This window comes from Neophocaena asiaeorientalis, unplaced genomic scaffold (assembly GCF_003031525.2).
Source record: "Neophocaena asiaeorientalis asiaeorientalis breed wild unplaced genomic scaffold, Neophocaena_asiaeorientalis_V1.1 scaffold429, whole genome shotgun sequence".
Taxonomy (NCBI): Eukaryota; Metazoa; Chordata; class Mammalia; order Artiodactyla; family Phocoenidae; genus Neophocaena; species Neophocaena asiaeorientalis.
The window spans coordinates 4,520,245-4,536,873 of record NW_020173550.1 but is presented as its reverse complement, the minus strand read 5'-3'; the positions used below and the strand labels follow the sequence as shown (position 1 = coordinate 4,536,873).

The 16,629-nt window shown below is 35.2% G+C and overlaps 1 protein-coding gene across 1 annotated transcript in view; it reads right to left on the bottom strand.

Moving 5' to 3' along the window:
• ADAM7 (ADAM metallopeptidase domain 7) overlaps positions 1–16,629 on the bottom strand; it is a 53,539-nt gene that overhangs the window by 15,240 nt on the left and 21,670 nt on the right. The window contains 9 exon segments of the mRNA XM_024747735.1: positions 47–221; positions 1,065–1,195; positions 2,612–2,696; positions 4,999–5,168; positions 7,775–7,843; positions 11,195–11,248; positions 12,528–12,720; positions 13,758–13,834; positions 15,194–15,272. Of these exon segments, the coding sequence (XP_024603503.1) occupies positions 47–221; positions 1,065–1,195; positions 2,612–2,696; positions 4,999–5,168; positions 7,775–7,843; positions 11,195–11,248; positions 12,528–12,720; positions 13,758–13,834; positions 15,194–15,272 (1,033 nt within the window).

Below are 16,629 nucleotides of genomic sequence, written 5' to 3'. Positions count from 1 at the left end.
TGAGGTTACACTTTGTAAATGCAAAGGCAACATCATTTGCAAATACCTGAACAGGGCTACAATCACACTCTTCTCCATCGTCCAACCTCTTGTTTCCACAATATGGATAATCACTTAACTTATCAGAAAATGGAATATTGAACATGCACGTTGGCTTGTAATCCTTGAGGTATTGCTGGTACTGGGTTTTGCTGCATTTACTGAATTTTAGTGCAGGAATGCTAGAGATAGGACGAGTTAAAAATAAAGATTAATCATTTCAATGCATAGTGGTAGAACAGCTATGAAAGTTCTATGAAGAATTTAGAACAAAAAAACATACGTAAATGACAGACTCAAGGTCCATTTACCTTTTTTACTCTTGTCTCACTGTTACAGCAGAGTAGTAGCTGGACTCTTTATTATAGAAAATGTCTTATTGAAACACAGCCAACACATACTATTTTAGTGAAAATACTCAGACTATATATCCTCCAGAATATCCTTCCTGAAACCCATGGTTCTGACCAATTGTGCCTGCTGCTCCCATATCACTTTTTATTTGCCCCACTTGAAATAATCTATATATTTGCCTACCATCCATGCAAGAATACAAGCTTCTCAATACAGGGACTGACTCGTGTTCAAAGTTTTTAAAAATAAGCACTAGTTAACACAGTGCCTGGCACAAAGTAGTTCTCTATAAACATTTTCTGAAACAAACTATTAATATATAGTACGCTCTTACACATCTTAGGAATGTGATATATTTCTTTTTAAGCTGAAACTTGCCTCCCTTCCATCTTCCTTTTGTTTTGACTCCTTTGTCATTATTATTGATACAATGATTGGATACAGATGGACTTTTAAAGTCTTGGATACGTTTGAGTGGGATGTTATGGTCTCCCCAAAATATTACTAATTATGTAGATAATGATGTAAAATTAGATATCAGTTACTGAGTTCTTACCCAGGAGATAGTAGGAAAATTCCAGATAATAACAATATGTCCCTACAATATTGAGTTTTACTCAAAGCCACTCCCCCAATATTGAAATATATTCTCTACGTTGTTTAAGCCTCACCTTCCATCACTATCCATCGCGCATTTTCCCAAAGTACAGGTACATGGGTAATCATCATGCCACATCCCAAGGTTATGCCCCAACTGATGTGCCATTCTGCTTGCAATTGCATTTAGGTCAGGTAAAAGATCCTGATGCCAAAAAAGATGTGCATTAGAACTTTCTATAAGATAGTACACTACAGTACATAAAGCTTTGAACTAGTGGTTGAGAGCTGGTTTCTAGCTTCTGGTTAACTAGTATTTTATCTAAGGGGTCGTGGACCTAGTTATCTTCCGTTCTTGCACCTTAGTTTCTTCAGTTATATATAATGAGGTTGGACAAGTAACCTTTTGGATGTCTCTAACACTAACACTTTGAAATTTTTTTTTTTTTGGTGCAGTCATTGTTGGTTTTATATAGACTCATTTTTACAAATAGCTCAAATTTATTAATTAAAATCCTACACAATAAAATAAACATTATTGATTGTCTTCTATTATTAGATATTCAAAGGGAATAAAAATAAAAATATGTGAGTTTTGGGTTTCCAATTTATAGTCTCACATTAGGCGATAATGTTATACAATCATGAAGAGGCAGTTACTACTATGAAAAAAGTCAGAAGATCAGTAATGTAAAAATGGGATATCAGGTTGCTGTAAAAGTAAAACACCCCTAATTTGGTGATTTCATCTTACTCATATGACATTTAAAATGTGTCCTGGATGGGTTATAATGTCATAATTGGAGTGGACAGCCTATATTAGATTAATTTGACTCCCTATTATGCAAAATTTTGTTTCTAAAATACCATGGGCAAAGGCGTAATCATAAAAAGAACCATAGGAATAATAAATCAGGTAGTCATTTTAATAAGTACTGGCTTTTAAGTTCAAGGTCTTACAAGACTTGCTTAAGCATAACAACAATTAGGCAGAGACACTATAGGAAATCAACACAAACCTTGATATCTTTTTTTTTTAAAACAAATTTTGTAATGTATTTTCATAGTCTTTGTGCATATCCTTTTTTTTTTTTTTCAAAACCTTGATATCTTAAAGAATGTCTTAGATAGTGTTATTTGGGCAGCATTTACTAGAAGTGTAGTGACTTGGGAAGGGATCAGGTAAACAAGGGGAGTCAGCAGTATGTAGGTTTTAGGCTTTCTGAAAGTGAATGGTAAAGCCATCTAGGTATGATATTTTCCACATAAGAACAATTATCCTTACTTGCTAAACCAGCCATCAAGTTTTATGTACATCACATGTCCTTATAAATAACTATATTTAATATGCAAAAGAGCTTTCCTAATCTTTGTAGGTTAATCCGTGTATGGCATTCATATAAACTCTGGAAAACACTGGCTTATCTTCATTATTTATCTATAGTTTTTAATAAAACATTTCCCATTTAATAACGGAAACATGACAGTTTCATCGTGACATTTTGGTGGGAATGTATGACAGGATGCATACGTGGTCCCTTTCAATAGGACACAGAAGATTACAGAAATCTAAGGTAAGCATTTTGATTAAGTAATATAACATAAATAAAACACAGCCCACCTTAACGACACTGGAGGAATAATAGGGCAGGCATATACCCCCTGGATAGGAAGTTCTCTGTGCATGTGCGTAGAGCCACTTTCCGGTATAAATGAGATATAAATAAACTCGTAGTTCAGTTAACACAAACACTGGAGCGTAGTGAACCCCTCCAATGCTAGTGCCTTGGCACTGGAGTTCTGGAATTGAGGATGACCTTGGTTGAGACGAAGCTCATTTTAAACCTGTGGTATTTTAGAGGCACTGAGAAAGTCAATGTAGTCTTGAGTTGAAATCATAAACGAGTATTTTCCCCCCAAAAATAATAATAAGGTCAGAGTCCATTTGACTTGACTTTAGTTTGCCTTACACTCAACTTTGGAGAAAACCACTTAAAAGACCAAAAAAGTTTAAAGTGTTCAGAGGGTAAAATGCAACATAGTGAATGGACTGAACACCATGATTACTTTGCCATGGTTGAAAATTAAAACAAAAAATTAATCAACCATAGAAACTCATAGAGGATTTGATAAGTATAATCAAACATTTAAAACACTTGTCATTGGAAAACAAGTCTATTCCTGGATTATCTAAAAAGACAGATGTAGATGTGTATATTAAAGGGAGCCAAATTTGATATGCTTTCAAGAAGAACATTTAGAGTTGGACCACTTTAAAAAGAACCATCATAGGCTGAAGGGCCATACGTAGAGCATAATAGAGACGGTTCAAATACAAGAAAGCTAGTCAGGCTAGATGACCCCTTTCAGTGTTTAACTTTTCTGATCAAGAAGATATGCTATATTTCTTTCTTCACTACTGATATGTTCCTGTCCCTACATTTTAAAGTCTTAGTATTTGACGATGCATATTGGAAGAACTTAGAATTCTGGTCTTCCCAGACTCTGGAGATCTTGGGAGAATACCAGCTATGGAGATGAAGCACCAGAGGAAGCACAATCTGGATTCTGACTTTGCTGATGGTCACTGAAAACCAAAAGTCACACCATGATAATATCATATACGGTATCCAATCACTTCTAGATCTATGTGAATATAGAGGGAAGACATATAAGAAACCAACATAAAAACTTCTAAATATGATGCCCAGTTAGTCATTTAGTAGCACTCCCCCATATCTCTATTTGTAGACATACTATTGGTGTGTGAAGCTACTGCTCAGAGTAAGAGACACACATGGAAGTAAAAGATTGTCTACTTATACCAACTTAATTTTCCTAGGCTAATTTATTAAGTATTTTAAGACATACATGCAAGGAATAGGCAAATAGAGCTAATCTTGCCTGCTGTGAAGGTCATGATAATATTTTACTGTATCTCCATAATTTTGGGGCACAGTAGTACATGAATATCTGAACCCAACCACTACTCCCCTGGAGATATGTGTTGTGGACCATCCTGGATATGAAAATCAGAAATGATATTTGGAGGTCTGGTTCACTCATCAATCTGCCAAAGGGCTGAACCTGACCTCTGACTATGGGCATTGGAAGCTTCACAGTTCTGAGCTCAGACTGAAAGTTAACATTTAGATAACGATAGAAAGCATATTTGCAGGCTATGTTTGTAGACTTTAGGAGAAATACTGGCAATATAGGTAGATGAAATAGTTAAAGTGGATACCACTCATATAGTAGCTTTAAAGACATCAAAAGAGATGCTAAAAGACTCCACTGCTTCAAATTTGTTCTTCCCTAATTTAACATTCCTTATGATGACAGGACTATGTGAAACACAAAGTTGATGTCAGATCAGTTCCACCATAATTTATCACTTTCCTATAGGCTGAATAGTGTACTAGGTATTTTGAATGACAAAGTGGTAAAAATAACCCCCCTTTTAAGGAATTAATGACCTAGTATTACAGAAAAATCCAACCCTTTACTTAGGAACATTAAAGCTGTGGCAGGTTTAATTTATCAGATTAATAATCTGTTATCTTAAGTATAGATGCTCTTGAAGAGCTGGTCTGGATGCACACACTCTGTTGAGGGAAAATGTCCAGAAAATGAAGTGCTTTCTCAGAAAGGTGGGTTTCGGTGCAGTGTTGAAATGGCATGGCATGGAAGGCTGAAGAGAGTTCAAATTGGATGCTGATAAGTAAAGTAAATGGATTCTAAGGGTGCTTTGCTTACCTAATGACATTTTCAGCTCTGCCCAGCAACATGAATATTTCAAGGTTTTCATTTCTGATATTAATCATTATTAGGAAGAAAGGTTATTTACAAGCTCACCTGGAAATTTTCTGTATAGCTACACATAAAGTTTTTGTCCCTGTGGCTTTTATCCAAAAATCAGCTGCTTTAAAAAGTATTTTGGTTTATTTGTTTTGTTTTCTTTTTTAATAATCCACCTAAGATATGCAGGAAAATAGAGCAGCGACAGACCTGAGTAACATAACATGATCAAAATTCTTCCTCTTTTAAAGGATTATTTCTTGCCAAGCCAAAAAACGTAATAAGGTAGTTTCTATTTTAGAATCTATACCTATTTTGTCTCCATTTGTCCATATTTCAAGGCCAACTAATGTCACTTGAATGTCCAAGGTTTTATAAATCTGTTCAAAGGAGAAATAATTTTTCACAATGTCAGGTTGCAGAAGGATCCTTTATCATGACTATATTCCTTTACATTTAAAAAAGTAATTTTAATGTGTGAAGTACATAAGCAAAAGTTTAGACCTCATTTTACAAACAGTTGTATTGAAACAGAATGTAGAGTTGAATCGTCCAGGATACTGGGTGAATTGCCATGACCAACAAAGAAACTTGACCAAAAACACCTGATTCTCCTTGAACTATTATAATCCTTACACACACTGGGCTCAGGATATGTCTAAAATAAATAATTTACTAAAGCTCTGAGATTATACCTGACCTGAAAATATGAATTTATGAACAGTGGCACATAATGGAATGAATGTTCTTTATTCATCTCTCTACTTAGGTCATGAGTTTGTTCTGTAGCAGATTAGAAAGTTGATATTGTTTTCAAAAACCCATAGCTTAGCTTTCATGTTTGTTCCCCATGTTTGATTTTTGGAACTACTTTGTTGTGTCAGAAATCTTATTGGGGATTGCTCAAAGCCTCAAAACAGACAGAAATAGTTGTAGTCCAAGGATTCTCACCCCTATTCCCATCTGCTTTTGTAAACACCTAGTTGATAGGTACTTTGATGCCAGGACAAAAGAGTTTAAGAGTTTAAGTCATTTCATAACCGTGAGAACTATGGTTCTCATAAACTCTTATAAAGTTAGACCTTTAGTTAAATCATGATCTCAAACCTAACTAGATGTCCGTTCCTTTTGGCTCTGATTGTATTGTGGAATAAACCTTATGAATTAGGTCCCACCAAGCAAGATAATTTTTTTAACCTTTGAATTCTCTACATTCATGGGTGGGCTTTAGGTCCATAAAACTGGATTCAAGTGCAAATGGGAACAATATTTGTTATTCTATGGATGTATTCTCTTCTAGTGAAAAAATATCCTATAAAATAAAGCCATATTTTATATACAGAATGCTTGGATGGATTTGGATATACATATTTGGAAGGTTGTTGAGAAAGAACTTTGGAATTTCTGAGACAAAAGAGGTGAAGACATGAAAGTAAAGTGAGAAAGGATGCAGCGAAATAATGAGTGTGGAGGATAAAGGGCCAGTAAGAAGAGATATGACGGGAAGAGTCAAGGACTTTTAGACTGTGCTACTTTAAATTGTTTGTGGTATGAGCCCCCAGTCTGAACTGAAAATCTTTAGTAAAAGTTCAGCAATGTGCAACAATCTTGGAGATGGGACCCCAAGGAGAGAGTTAGAGTCTTATATTTGGGTCAGTGTTAGAGGAGTAATAAAGACAATTGCAATATATAAGAAGCAGGAGAAGCAGCACTTGAGATCACCCCCAGAGCAAAGCCAGTACTGGGTGTGGGAGCTCCCCACTATGCCCAGGAAAGGGATTAATTTATATCCAAGGCTAATGGTAGCTCTCAGCCCCTCCAATCCTGTTTGGGAAATTGAGAGTACCCTGAAGCAACTCCTCCGCCTCCTGCCCATGCTAGGGGGCTGAGACAGCCCCGCGCACTGTGGAGAGTGTTTTCCAGCCCCATCTGACCCGAAGGGCTGGTGAGAACACCTGAAAGATGTGCATGCCAGTGGTGCTCAAGCTGAGAGAAGGGCAGACAGAGCCAGTAGTCTGCAAGCAAAGCCAGTACTCCTGTTCAGCTGGGAAACTTGGGGTCAGCTTGAGTTAAGGCAGCAAACAAAGAGCTTTACCAGTTTCAGGGCTGCTTCTCCTGCTGTGCCCAAGCAGGGAATTTAATTTGCAGCCCCACTCATTGCTGAATATAGACTTCAGCCTGTCTGACCAGGGACCCTCACTGTGAGACGCTACATAGCCCGTTCAAACTGCGGAACTTGAACGGAGTTCAGCCCGTGGCTTCCCCCATCTGCGGAGCAAAACTGGTGGCCTCATCCACCCTGGGAATTCAGTGCACTCAGGTCTGATTCAGGCCCCAAACATCCTAGTAAAACACTAGAAAAAGATCAAATGTCCTTCAACTGGTGAATGCAAAAACCACTGATCTAAAGGAGCGATTTCTTACAGTGTCTTTCTTTGGGGCCTCTTTATCCTGGTAATGGAGCTGGTTGGAAGGAGTCAGCTTTTAAAAGATGTGTATAATTCACAGTCTTGCTTCTTTGACAGGATACTAGTTCATTTCATGTTAGACGAATTAATCATTTTAGTGAATTTTACAGAAATATTTCCCCTGATTTCTCTGTCTAAACATGGGCAATAAATTATAGCTTGAAAGACTTTTTGCTATGCAAAGGTCATAGAAGAAAATAAAATAGTGGATTTGATTTACTCATGATGGGTATTCAAATCTTTGTACATTGCTTTATAAATTTTGTGATAGTGACCAATATTTGAAACTTACGTAAATATTAAGTGTCATTTACTTAGAAAACCAAAAACTTAGAGCTATGATGCATTTGTTGCTGTGATTTTTTTTTTTCAGTGGAATTTTGTTAGACTACTTGGTGAACTGTTATGTTTTGGGCTGTTTTAATATCAGTATTACTACAAAAATCCAGCAGAGATCTATCCTAAAAGTTTCTTTCCATTTGTGTTTTTGGCTTGATTCAGACTGTATCAAATCTTACCATGTTGACAAAATTGACCATTCCCCAAACTCGATTCCTCAGTTTGTTAGGGTGATTTTTCTTGCGATACTGGAAATATAGACATCAAATCAATACTCATTAATCATAGGAGTTGAATAAAAATTCAACATCATGAGATATTTCGAAGAAAAAAATTCATTGGCTTTCCTTCCAGAGGGCTAAAATATCTGGGCAACTTATGCAGAAGTACATGTTTTATATAAAATAACTAGATATAGCAGTTTCAAAAGTCATGCTTCACCTTGGCACTACTTTAAGGTTTTCTTTATGACTCTGTTCCCTCTTCACATTAAATATATTACATTACGTTGATTTATTAAACCAACTGATAAGTGTGCTTTAGAGTCCATATTCATAACAAAACTTATTAAAGCTCCACAGCAACCATTATATTGCAAAAAACAACTTTGTCAGCACTCCTGTATCCATGGTGGCTGCAAACTAAGGAGCATATAATCAAGGACCTGGAGCCAGGGATAAGATGGAGAGGGGCAAGAAATTGTGGTTTCCCCTCCTTTCTCTCCAGGAAAAGGCTAAGAAGACAAAGCAGTTTCCTGCTCCAGCTAATTTTCTATGTTGTTCTCTTCTTACAAATGGATTCCCTATTTGTACTTGTTCTCAACATTATCAGTTTAGACCTAATAAAATACACTTAATAATAACATAAGGTATCCCATAGAGATAAATGCAAATGGTCAAGCTTCTTTTATAATAATAATTTTAAAAAAGCCTTTTCTGAATGCTGCAATTATCCTATAGTTAACATTCCATTGCTCGCCTGTTATCTTAAATATCTGAATACCCCCAAAGATATTACATTAAAATCCCTTTAATTTTCATTTCTTACCCACTCCTCAACTTACTACTCATTGATTTAAATGCCACTATTCTACTGAAACTATTCATGATAGGCCCATAAATGTCCTCTTAATTATCAAATCCATTGCATTACTAGAATAAACCTTCATTGTTATGCACACTTTTTCTTTTGATATGTGCTAGATTGGGTTTGCAAATATTTTTAGGGTATTTGCAGTCGTATTTGTAAGTGAAATTGGCTTATAATTTTACTTTCTTGTCTGGATTTGTTATCAGTGTCATCATAGGTTGTTATGGTAATGACTCGTAAGGAATCACTCTTCCGGGTATCTGCACCGATGTGTGGTTCCCTCAACCATTGATTCCAGACTTGGCCATATGACTTTAGTTAATAAGACATTTATAAGTGTCCTATAAGCAGAAGCTTGAAAAGCTCTTGTACATTGAAGCGTGGTCTCTCATGATGTTTTGATGCCCAGCTATAATAACAGAAGAACGGGCTTGCCTACTGGGGACACATGGGCCAAACCCAACACTATGTACCAGACAAGTGGCTAAGGCCAGGTTATACCATCCAGCCAGCCCAGTGGAACCACCAGATTACTGCAACTGTATAAATGACCCACACTAAACTTTGGGTAGTTTGTTACACAGCAGTAGATAACTAATATGAACGTTATAATAACTATGAAATGTGTGAAGAATGTTTCCTATTCTTGAAAACAGTGTATAAAAGATGGGGTTTTCTGTTACAATAAATTTTGGTAAAAATTTGTCTTTAAACTCATCTGAGCCTAGTTATTTGTCAGTAGATTGTGGACTACTTGTTTAACTTTAAAACTATGTTATATTCTTTTTGGAGTTTCCTATTTCTTCTCAAGTCAGCTTCTTAACATTGTACTACATTCTTCTTCTCATAAATTTATTGGCACAAGGTTGTACATATATTTTTTAATGATATATCTATAACCTTTCCTATATTTATAGTTATGTTTTTCTTTCATTCCTAATTTTATTTGTACTTCTGTTTTTGTCTTAATAGGTATTGTCAGAAGTTCCTCTATTTCATTTATCTTTCCAAGGAACTAGCATTTGACTTTCTTTTTGTCTTGTGCTTTTTATCAATTTTACTCATTCTTAAAATTATTTTTCCTTCTCTTTTTTGGTTTTATTCTGTGTTTATGTTCTAACTTTTCCAGTTAGACTCTTAATTCATTAAATTTCTTTCTTTTTTAATATAAATGTTTGTCTACAAATGTCCTTCTAATTACTGTTATGCCACCTGCATCTAGAAAGATTTATCTCAACTAATGTTTTCTTTTTGCTATTATAAATATTTCATACTTTCAGATTTGACTTGTTTAGTCAATTAATATTTGGCAATGTATTTTTCTTTTAGTTTCCAAATCAATTTTCGTTTTGTAGTCTAGTTTAACAATTTTTTTGTTATACCTTCCAATTTGGTTGTGGTTAAAAAAAAGCGGTGATCTTCTCCATATATATCTTTCCTATCTGTTTTGCTCCCTTTGTGGCAAAATGTCAGTTTAATTCTTGAAAATGTTTTGTTTGAACTTGAAATGAATACATATTGTCTTTTTTCTGGTTGCAGTATACATCCATCAATTGATTAGATCAAACTTATATTTATGTGGTTCAAATCTTTTCTATTTTTGTTGCATGTTTTCCCTGCTTAGCCTAAAATTTTCTAATAGAGATGTAAAAAACAACACTTCTTACCCTGTAACCATGTTTTTTTTTGTTGTTGTTGTATATCTTTTTATACTCTGCTGTAAGATGTATAATCTGAAATATCGTTGGATGATTTGCAGTTCTTGGAGAGCTCATTCTTCTTTTCATTATGTTGGTTGACTCTTCCTCGTGTGATTAGTTTTACCTTGGATTATGATTATAGGGCATTTTTGACTTGGAGTCCAGCAGTTTACCGAATTTCTGATCAGTTTTTTTTGTTGAAAGCTTGGCGTGGCATTTCTGTATCTAAAGAAAAGTATGTCATGCTCCACATCAGTGCAGGACACAGGCTTAGGATTTTGTTTTCCCATGCATAACATTTTCCCTGCCCATTGCTACAGGCAGACAAACAAAACGTTTCCTTTCTCTTTGCAGTTTCACTAGAGAGCTTTTCCAGTTCCCTTTCAGAGCTGGGACAGCCCTTTGTGGCTCTGGGCCTTATGCAATATATTCTATATACTGTGTGTTGTGTCACCATGCCTTTGAATTTTAGTTACTATTTTGATGGAGATTCTCTGCCTCATTTTTAGCACTTGGAGATTTTCTGTGTTTTTTTAGCTCAACTATAGATGGTGAACATATTTTCAATTTTTTGAATTTGTTCATCATTTCCATATGTTCATAATGTGGAGGGAGGTTCTATATTGGCTTAGTCTGCTATACTGCCAAAGGACATTATCATCTCTTATATATGTCTGTTTGGGGAAGCTAAAAACAGAACATTGAACCTGGAATGGAATTCTGATTGAAATACTACTTTCTCTTTGTTAAAAATCACAACTATAGTTTTATAAGAATGAATGGGGAGCAAATGTTTCTCTGAAAACTTACCATGTTATCATCAGCAACAATGAACAGTTCAATATACTTTTCTTTTTCCATACTCTGGAAATTTATGGAAAATTGAATGAAGTACGGTTAATGTCTCTTAACATTTTAAGCTAAAATTTTCAAGGTGAGAAATGTTAGTATTATTGGAAGTTGACATGCAGGAGTATATCTAATAATTCTAGAAATGTAGGTACATAAAACCCACTATATTATTAAAACATGTGGTTCTATGCATCAGATTCTAGTAGACCTGAAACAACATTCCATATTTTATTATCCTTTTTATTTTTGCTTAGTCTTTCAGGTAAAATAAGGATTATAAACAAAGAATCATGAATCCAGTTTTTAACATTTAGGGTTTTTTTTAATTTACAGAGTAAATGCTTACTAAGTAAGCTCATGTAAAAGGACCATTTACAGTTGAGAGCAAGACATATAACTGGCCAACAGGAGTGACTGTATTCCTTCTACTCCTCTTCTATCTCCCAATCTCCCTTTATGGGAGTGTCAATTCCAAGGAAACATATGAAAGTTGTTAATTATAGATCTTTTATTTTATAAAACACAATACCAAGAAATTCTAAGTTTTCAGCTTTCAGTGTCATGCATTGAGGTACATGGATATGCTCTTGAATATAAACCAGAGGCATATTGTTCAAATATTTGACTGTCATTCTTTTCTGAACTAAGTAATCATTTATTGATTGATCTATTCAATCAAAAAACCCCATCTATTAGGCATCTAGTAAGTTTCAGATACAGTCTACACCATGGATATGTGAAGAAAATAAACACTCACACATCTTAAAGGCTAACATGTAGAGGGGATTTAAGTTGATATGAACAAGTATAGAAAAGCCTAAAATATGGAGGACTATCATTGTGCCTTCATTCTACTAGAAATTCCACCTTAACAATTAGAATATTTGGCGTGATGAAAGGGGGATAACCTGGCTTATCATCAACAACTCCTCCCAAAAAAGTGGCAGGAAAGACAAGGAAAGAAAAGACAATATCTAAGAGAGATTTCAAGATGTAAATTTCATTCTTTCCAACCACTTATAGCCCTAATACTATAAATCTATATGTAGGATTGTAGATATGCCCCGTCTTAGAAACTGATGAGACGAACTGGGATTTGCTGTAGGGAATGAACACTTTCTGTATAGATAACAAAAACAAAAGTTTGACATTTCAGATTTCAAACACTGAAGATTCAGATTCAGGCAGCCTATACACTTCATTAATTGGGCTCAATCTCTCTCTTGAGATCAGTAAGAAAGTAAGAGGCATTTGACTTGGGATAAAGATAATTTTAAAATAAGGCACTCACTTCCTTTTTGGAGTCTTCCATGGATTTAGTATTGTCATTTGGAACAGCTGTCCTGGTAAAATTGAGCTCTGTACAAGAATAATTGGCAGGTTGCTGCATCTGGGGTTTATATTTGAACACCAAATGTTCTCCTTCATCTGAATATTTCACTGGTTCAATGAGGTACCTTTGGTCACTCACCCTGAAGAACCCCCTGTGGAAATTGGGAACACAGTTGTCTCTTTAAGATCTCTTTCATTTTACTGCTACATTACTTACACAATATTTCTCTGTTCCACTTTATGGAGTTTGCCTTTTCAAGAAAGGGAAACTGCAGAGTCAAGGGCTCATGTAAGCATGTAGCCAGGTATTCTGAGAGACAAAGAGGTGAGATGGCATGTAACCTTTGACTCAATAACTTTTCTAAGAGTCAACTCATCTGGATTTTCAGAAGTTTAACAGCCCAACCTCTCCTTTGAAGCATAGGTAGAGTAACAACTCCCACCTGGGGTTGAGGACCTCTGGCAAGTGTGAGTTCTTGCGAAAATTTTGTGAATTTTCAAGTCCATCATTCATTAATTACGGAGTAAATATATGAAGGTACAGACACTACTATGTGGTAATTGTGTCATTAAAGGGTTTCTCATTCTTTAAAATTCTGGGACCTACTCAAGTAAAATCCTCAAAAATGAAGACACAGGTTTCTTGCTCTTTACTCTTTGCCTCCCCACATCTTCTTCCTTTGTCCTTGAGCCCAAGATCTAGAGACAACAATATAGGCTTTACTTCCGACATTTTTTACTTTCCAGAGTCTGGAAACACTGCCTAATTTAGTAAAAAGCTGTGAAGCATTGTGGTGTGATGCAGTGGGAATTCACAGGCCTACAAATTAGGAGGCCTGGTTTTTGGACAGAGTTCAACCACCAGCAAAATGAATGCTCAGGAGCAAGTCTCTGATGTCAGTATCCTGATCTGTAACATGAGAGGACAGGTTGGATGAGTTCCCGTCACATTCCAACTCTGAATCCCTTGATCATATACTGAAAAACTTGTCTTGCTTAGGGCTGTGTTTTACATCTTTTTGTCAAAAATGAACATAAACAATGGGCTGGAGTGGATCCTCATGCTGAAAATATACAGTAGCTTTTTTCCATTAATTTTTCTATTTAAAGGTCTTAAAAAGAAAAGAGAAGTGAATGTCCTTGAAAATTCATAGGAAAACTCATAAAGGTAGAAGGATACGGTGCATACCTCAGACCATTACATGTGCTGATACTGGCAGCAGAATCAAATTCATGTATGATGGATCCTTGGTAAAAACAGTGATCCTAAAATAGATGAAGAGGCTACTGATATAAGTACATGTATTTATATTATATAAATATTAATATCTACATATTTTATGTTCACAATACATCATTATTTCATTTTCACAAACTACACTTACGTTCATTTATGCATTCATTCATGCATTCATTCATTGCATTCTTTCATTGGAAAATTTCGAAGCTACTTTAGAAGCCTTTTATTTTAATTGCATGATTACTTTGTGTGAAGCAGTGTATGAATTCTTCTCTCACAAATTTAAGAGTCTATTTGTTGATGCTAACCTCAGAAATGTGACCCTTTTCCTTTGAAATATTACTTTTTTAATCCATCTTAAAATCCTATCAAACTACCCCTCCTGTGCTATTATTATAAATTTCCCCCAGTTGCCTATGAAATAAAGTCAAAATTTTTGGTGATCGCAGAAATTAGGTCTCACTCTCCAACCAGGTCCCCTCGTGGCTTTGTCTCCTGCCTCTCTGCTTCGATCAAGTTGGTATCTTTATTACTCCCTTCTGGGTGTTCATCCATGGTGATTCCGCCAAATAATTTCTCTTTCCATCAGTTCCTTATGTTCAGCTCCTGCCTATGTGTGACACTTTCCATGGTCCTGGACCTCAGACTCTCACAGACGAACAACCACTCACTGTATAAAAGAATGTTACCCAGTTTTCTTACTGTTCTATTTTACAAAGATTGCATTATGACTGAGATTTCATAGTTGATAGCTGCCTTAAACAGAGGCAATATGGTTTAAAAGTATACATTTAACAGAAGAGAATAAAGTCATCCTTGGCTAGAAGGCTGCAGTGGGCATGTTCTGTAAAGGGGAAAAAATATAAAAATAGAACTCATATCCACTGGAATAATATTCATGATTAATGAACAAAGATTCATTTGGAGAATGAAGGAGAGGACTCAGTGTTGGTGCATCAGAAGGACAGGGCAAGAGGATTTGACTCCCATAAGCGTCAGTTAGATGGAGGTTTTAAACTTGTTTCATGTCTTGAAGTTTTATCCTTTAGCTTAATTACTATTCCATCATGGTACCTTATACTTCTCTGGTGTCCTGCTTTACCCTTCCTCCAGACTTAACCCTATTTTGGGTACATAGAAGTCAGTGTGGTAAGGGAAAATACATTAGCAGTCATTGATTTGCTTGTTAGGCAGTGCTCAATCTCCTTTAGAGGTCAGAGTGTCATAGTTTCTGTTCTAGAATCATTCAGTGATGGTAGTCAATGCAGGAGTAATTTCTGATGTAACACTTTCTGAAGCTGCTTGTAAAGCTAGGATGGGGTTTAAAAATCATACGAGGGAACAATAGTTTCAGAGAAGAGACATAGGAAGGTCCCATAAGATACTGTGATCTGAGGATGCTTGGTGATCTGCTCTCCTTTTGTGGAGTAGTATGTCTCACTGTAATCTGAGGCTAGGAACTGCCTGGAAAAGAGAGCAGAGAGGTAGTGAGATTCACTTATTCTAAAAAGTTAGCAGATAAAACCTATTATGTGAGAGTGAAGGCCCTAGGCTGCTTTCACTTCTCAGCAAGATCCTCTTATGCTAAAAGCAAATAAGCAAAATCAATCCCAGTCACATGAAAAGCCTTTCTACCTAGATTTCATGGTTTGGTAAAGATGGTAAAAGATTCTGGCAGTTTTAACAAGGCATCGTTTTGAGAAGAACCTAGAGAAAATATTATCTAAGTAAAAATCTTCTTGCCTTAAGCGCCAAAATTGATGCAAAAAATTGTGATGTATATGTATCATATATATAAATGCTATATATATTTTATCTAAATATACAGCTGTTGGGTTAATATGTATTAAGATATATGTATCATATGTACATAGATATGGATTTAATATGATTGCAAAGTTTTTACATTTTACGTGAAATTATACAATATTAACTGTAAATATTGTAACCTCTAAAACAAAAGCTTTAAACTAAAGCAGGGAGATATTGCTATAAAAACAGTCAATAAACAAAAAGCCAGTAGATAAGAGTAAAAAAGAAATCAAATAATTCAAAGATCCAAAGAAGGGCAGGAAGAGAAAACCAGAGGACAAACAGAAATTCAATATTAAATACAACCATATCATTCATGACATTAAATGTTAATGGATTAAACTTTCCAATTAGAAATCAGATTGTCAGAATCCACTAAAAAGGCAGAACCCAACTACTTGCCATCTTACAAGAGACACATTTTAAATGTTAAGGCACAGGTACGTTGGCATGAAAAATAGAGTATTATGGAAACAGTAAATATGTGAATGTGGAGCTAAGCTGTATTGATACCAGGTAGAGTACAGTTCCCAAAAAGACGGGCATTCCATAATGGCATAATGATAAAAGAGTAAGTTCACCATAAAGAAAAAATAATAGTACATGTGTATAACCTAATAGCTAAGCTTCCAAAACATGAAGAAAATATTTTAAAAGTTGAAAAGATAAACAATTCCAAATCATAATTGAATGTTTTGACATTCCTCCCTCAGCAGTTGACAGAACAGATAAACAAGTAATATAAGTAAAAATAGAAGATATAAATAATCCTATCAGCCACTTTGTCCTAATTGTTGTTTATAGAGCACTTCACCCAGTAACTGCAAAATACATATTCTTTTCAAGGTATGTTTAACAAATTAGAACATAGGTTTGGCCATAAAACAAATTGCAATACATGTTTTTAAAATCCGCGAAAAAAAAAAAAAAAAAAAAAAAAAAATTATATCATACAAAGCTTGAGAAAGGGTATGTAAAAACTACCAAATATTGGAAATTAAATAACCCA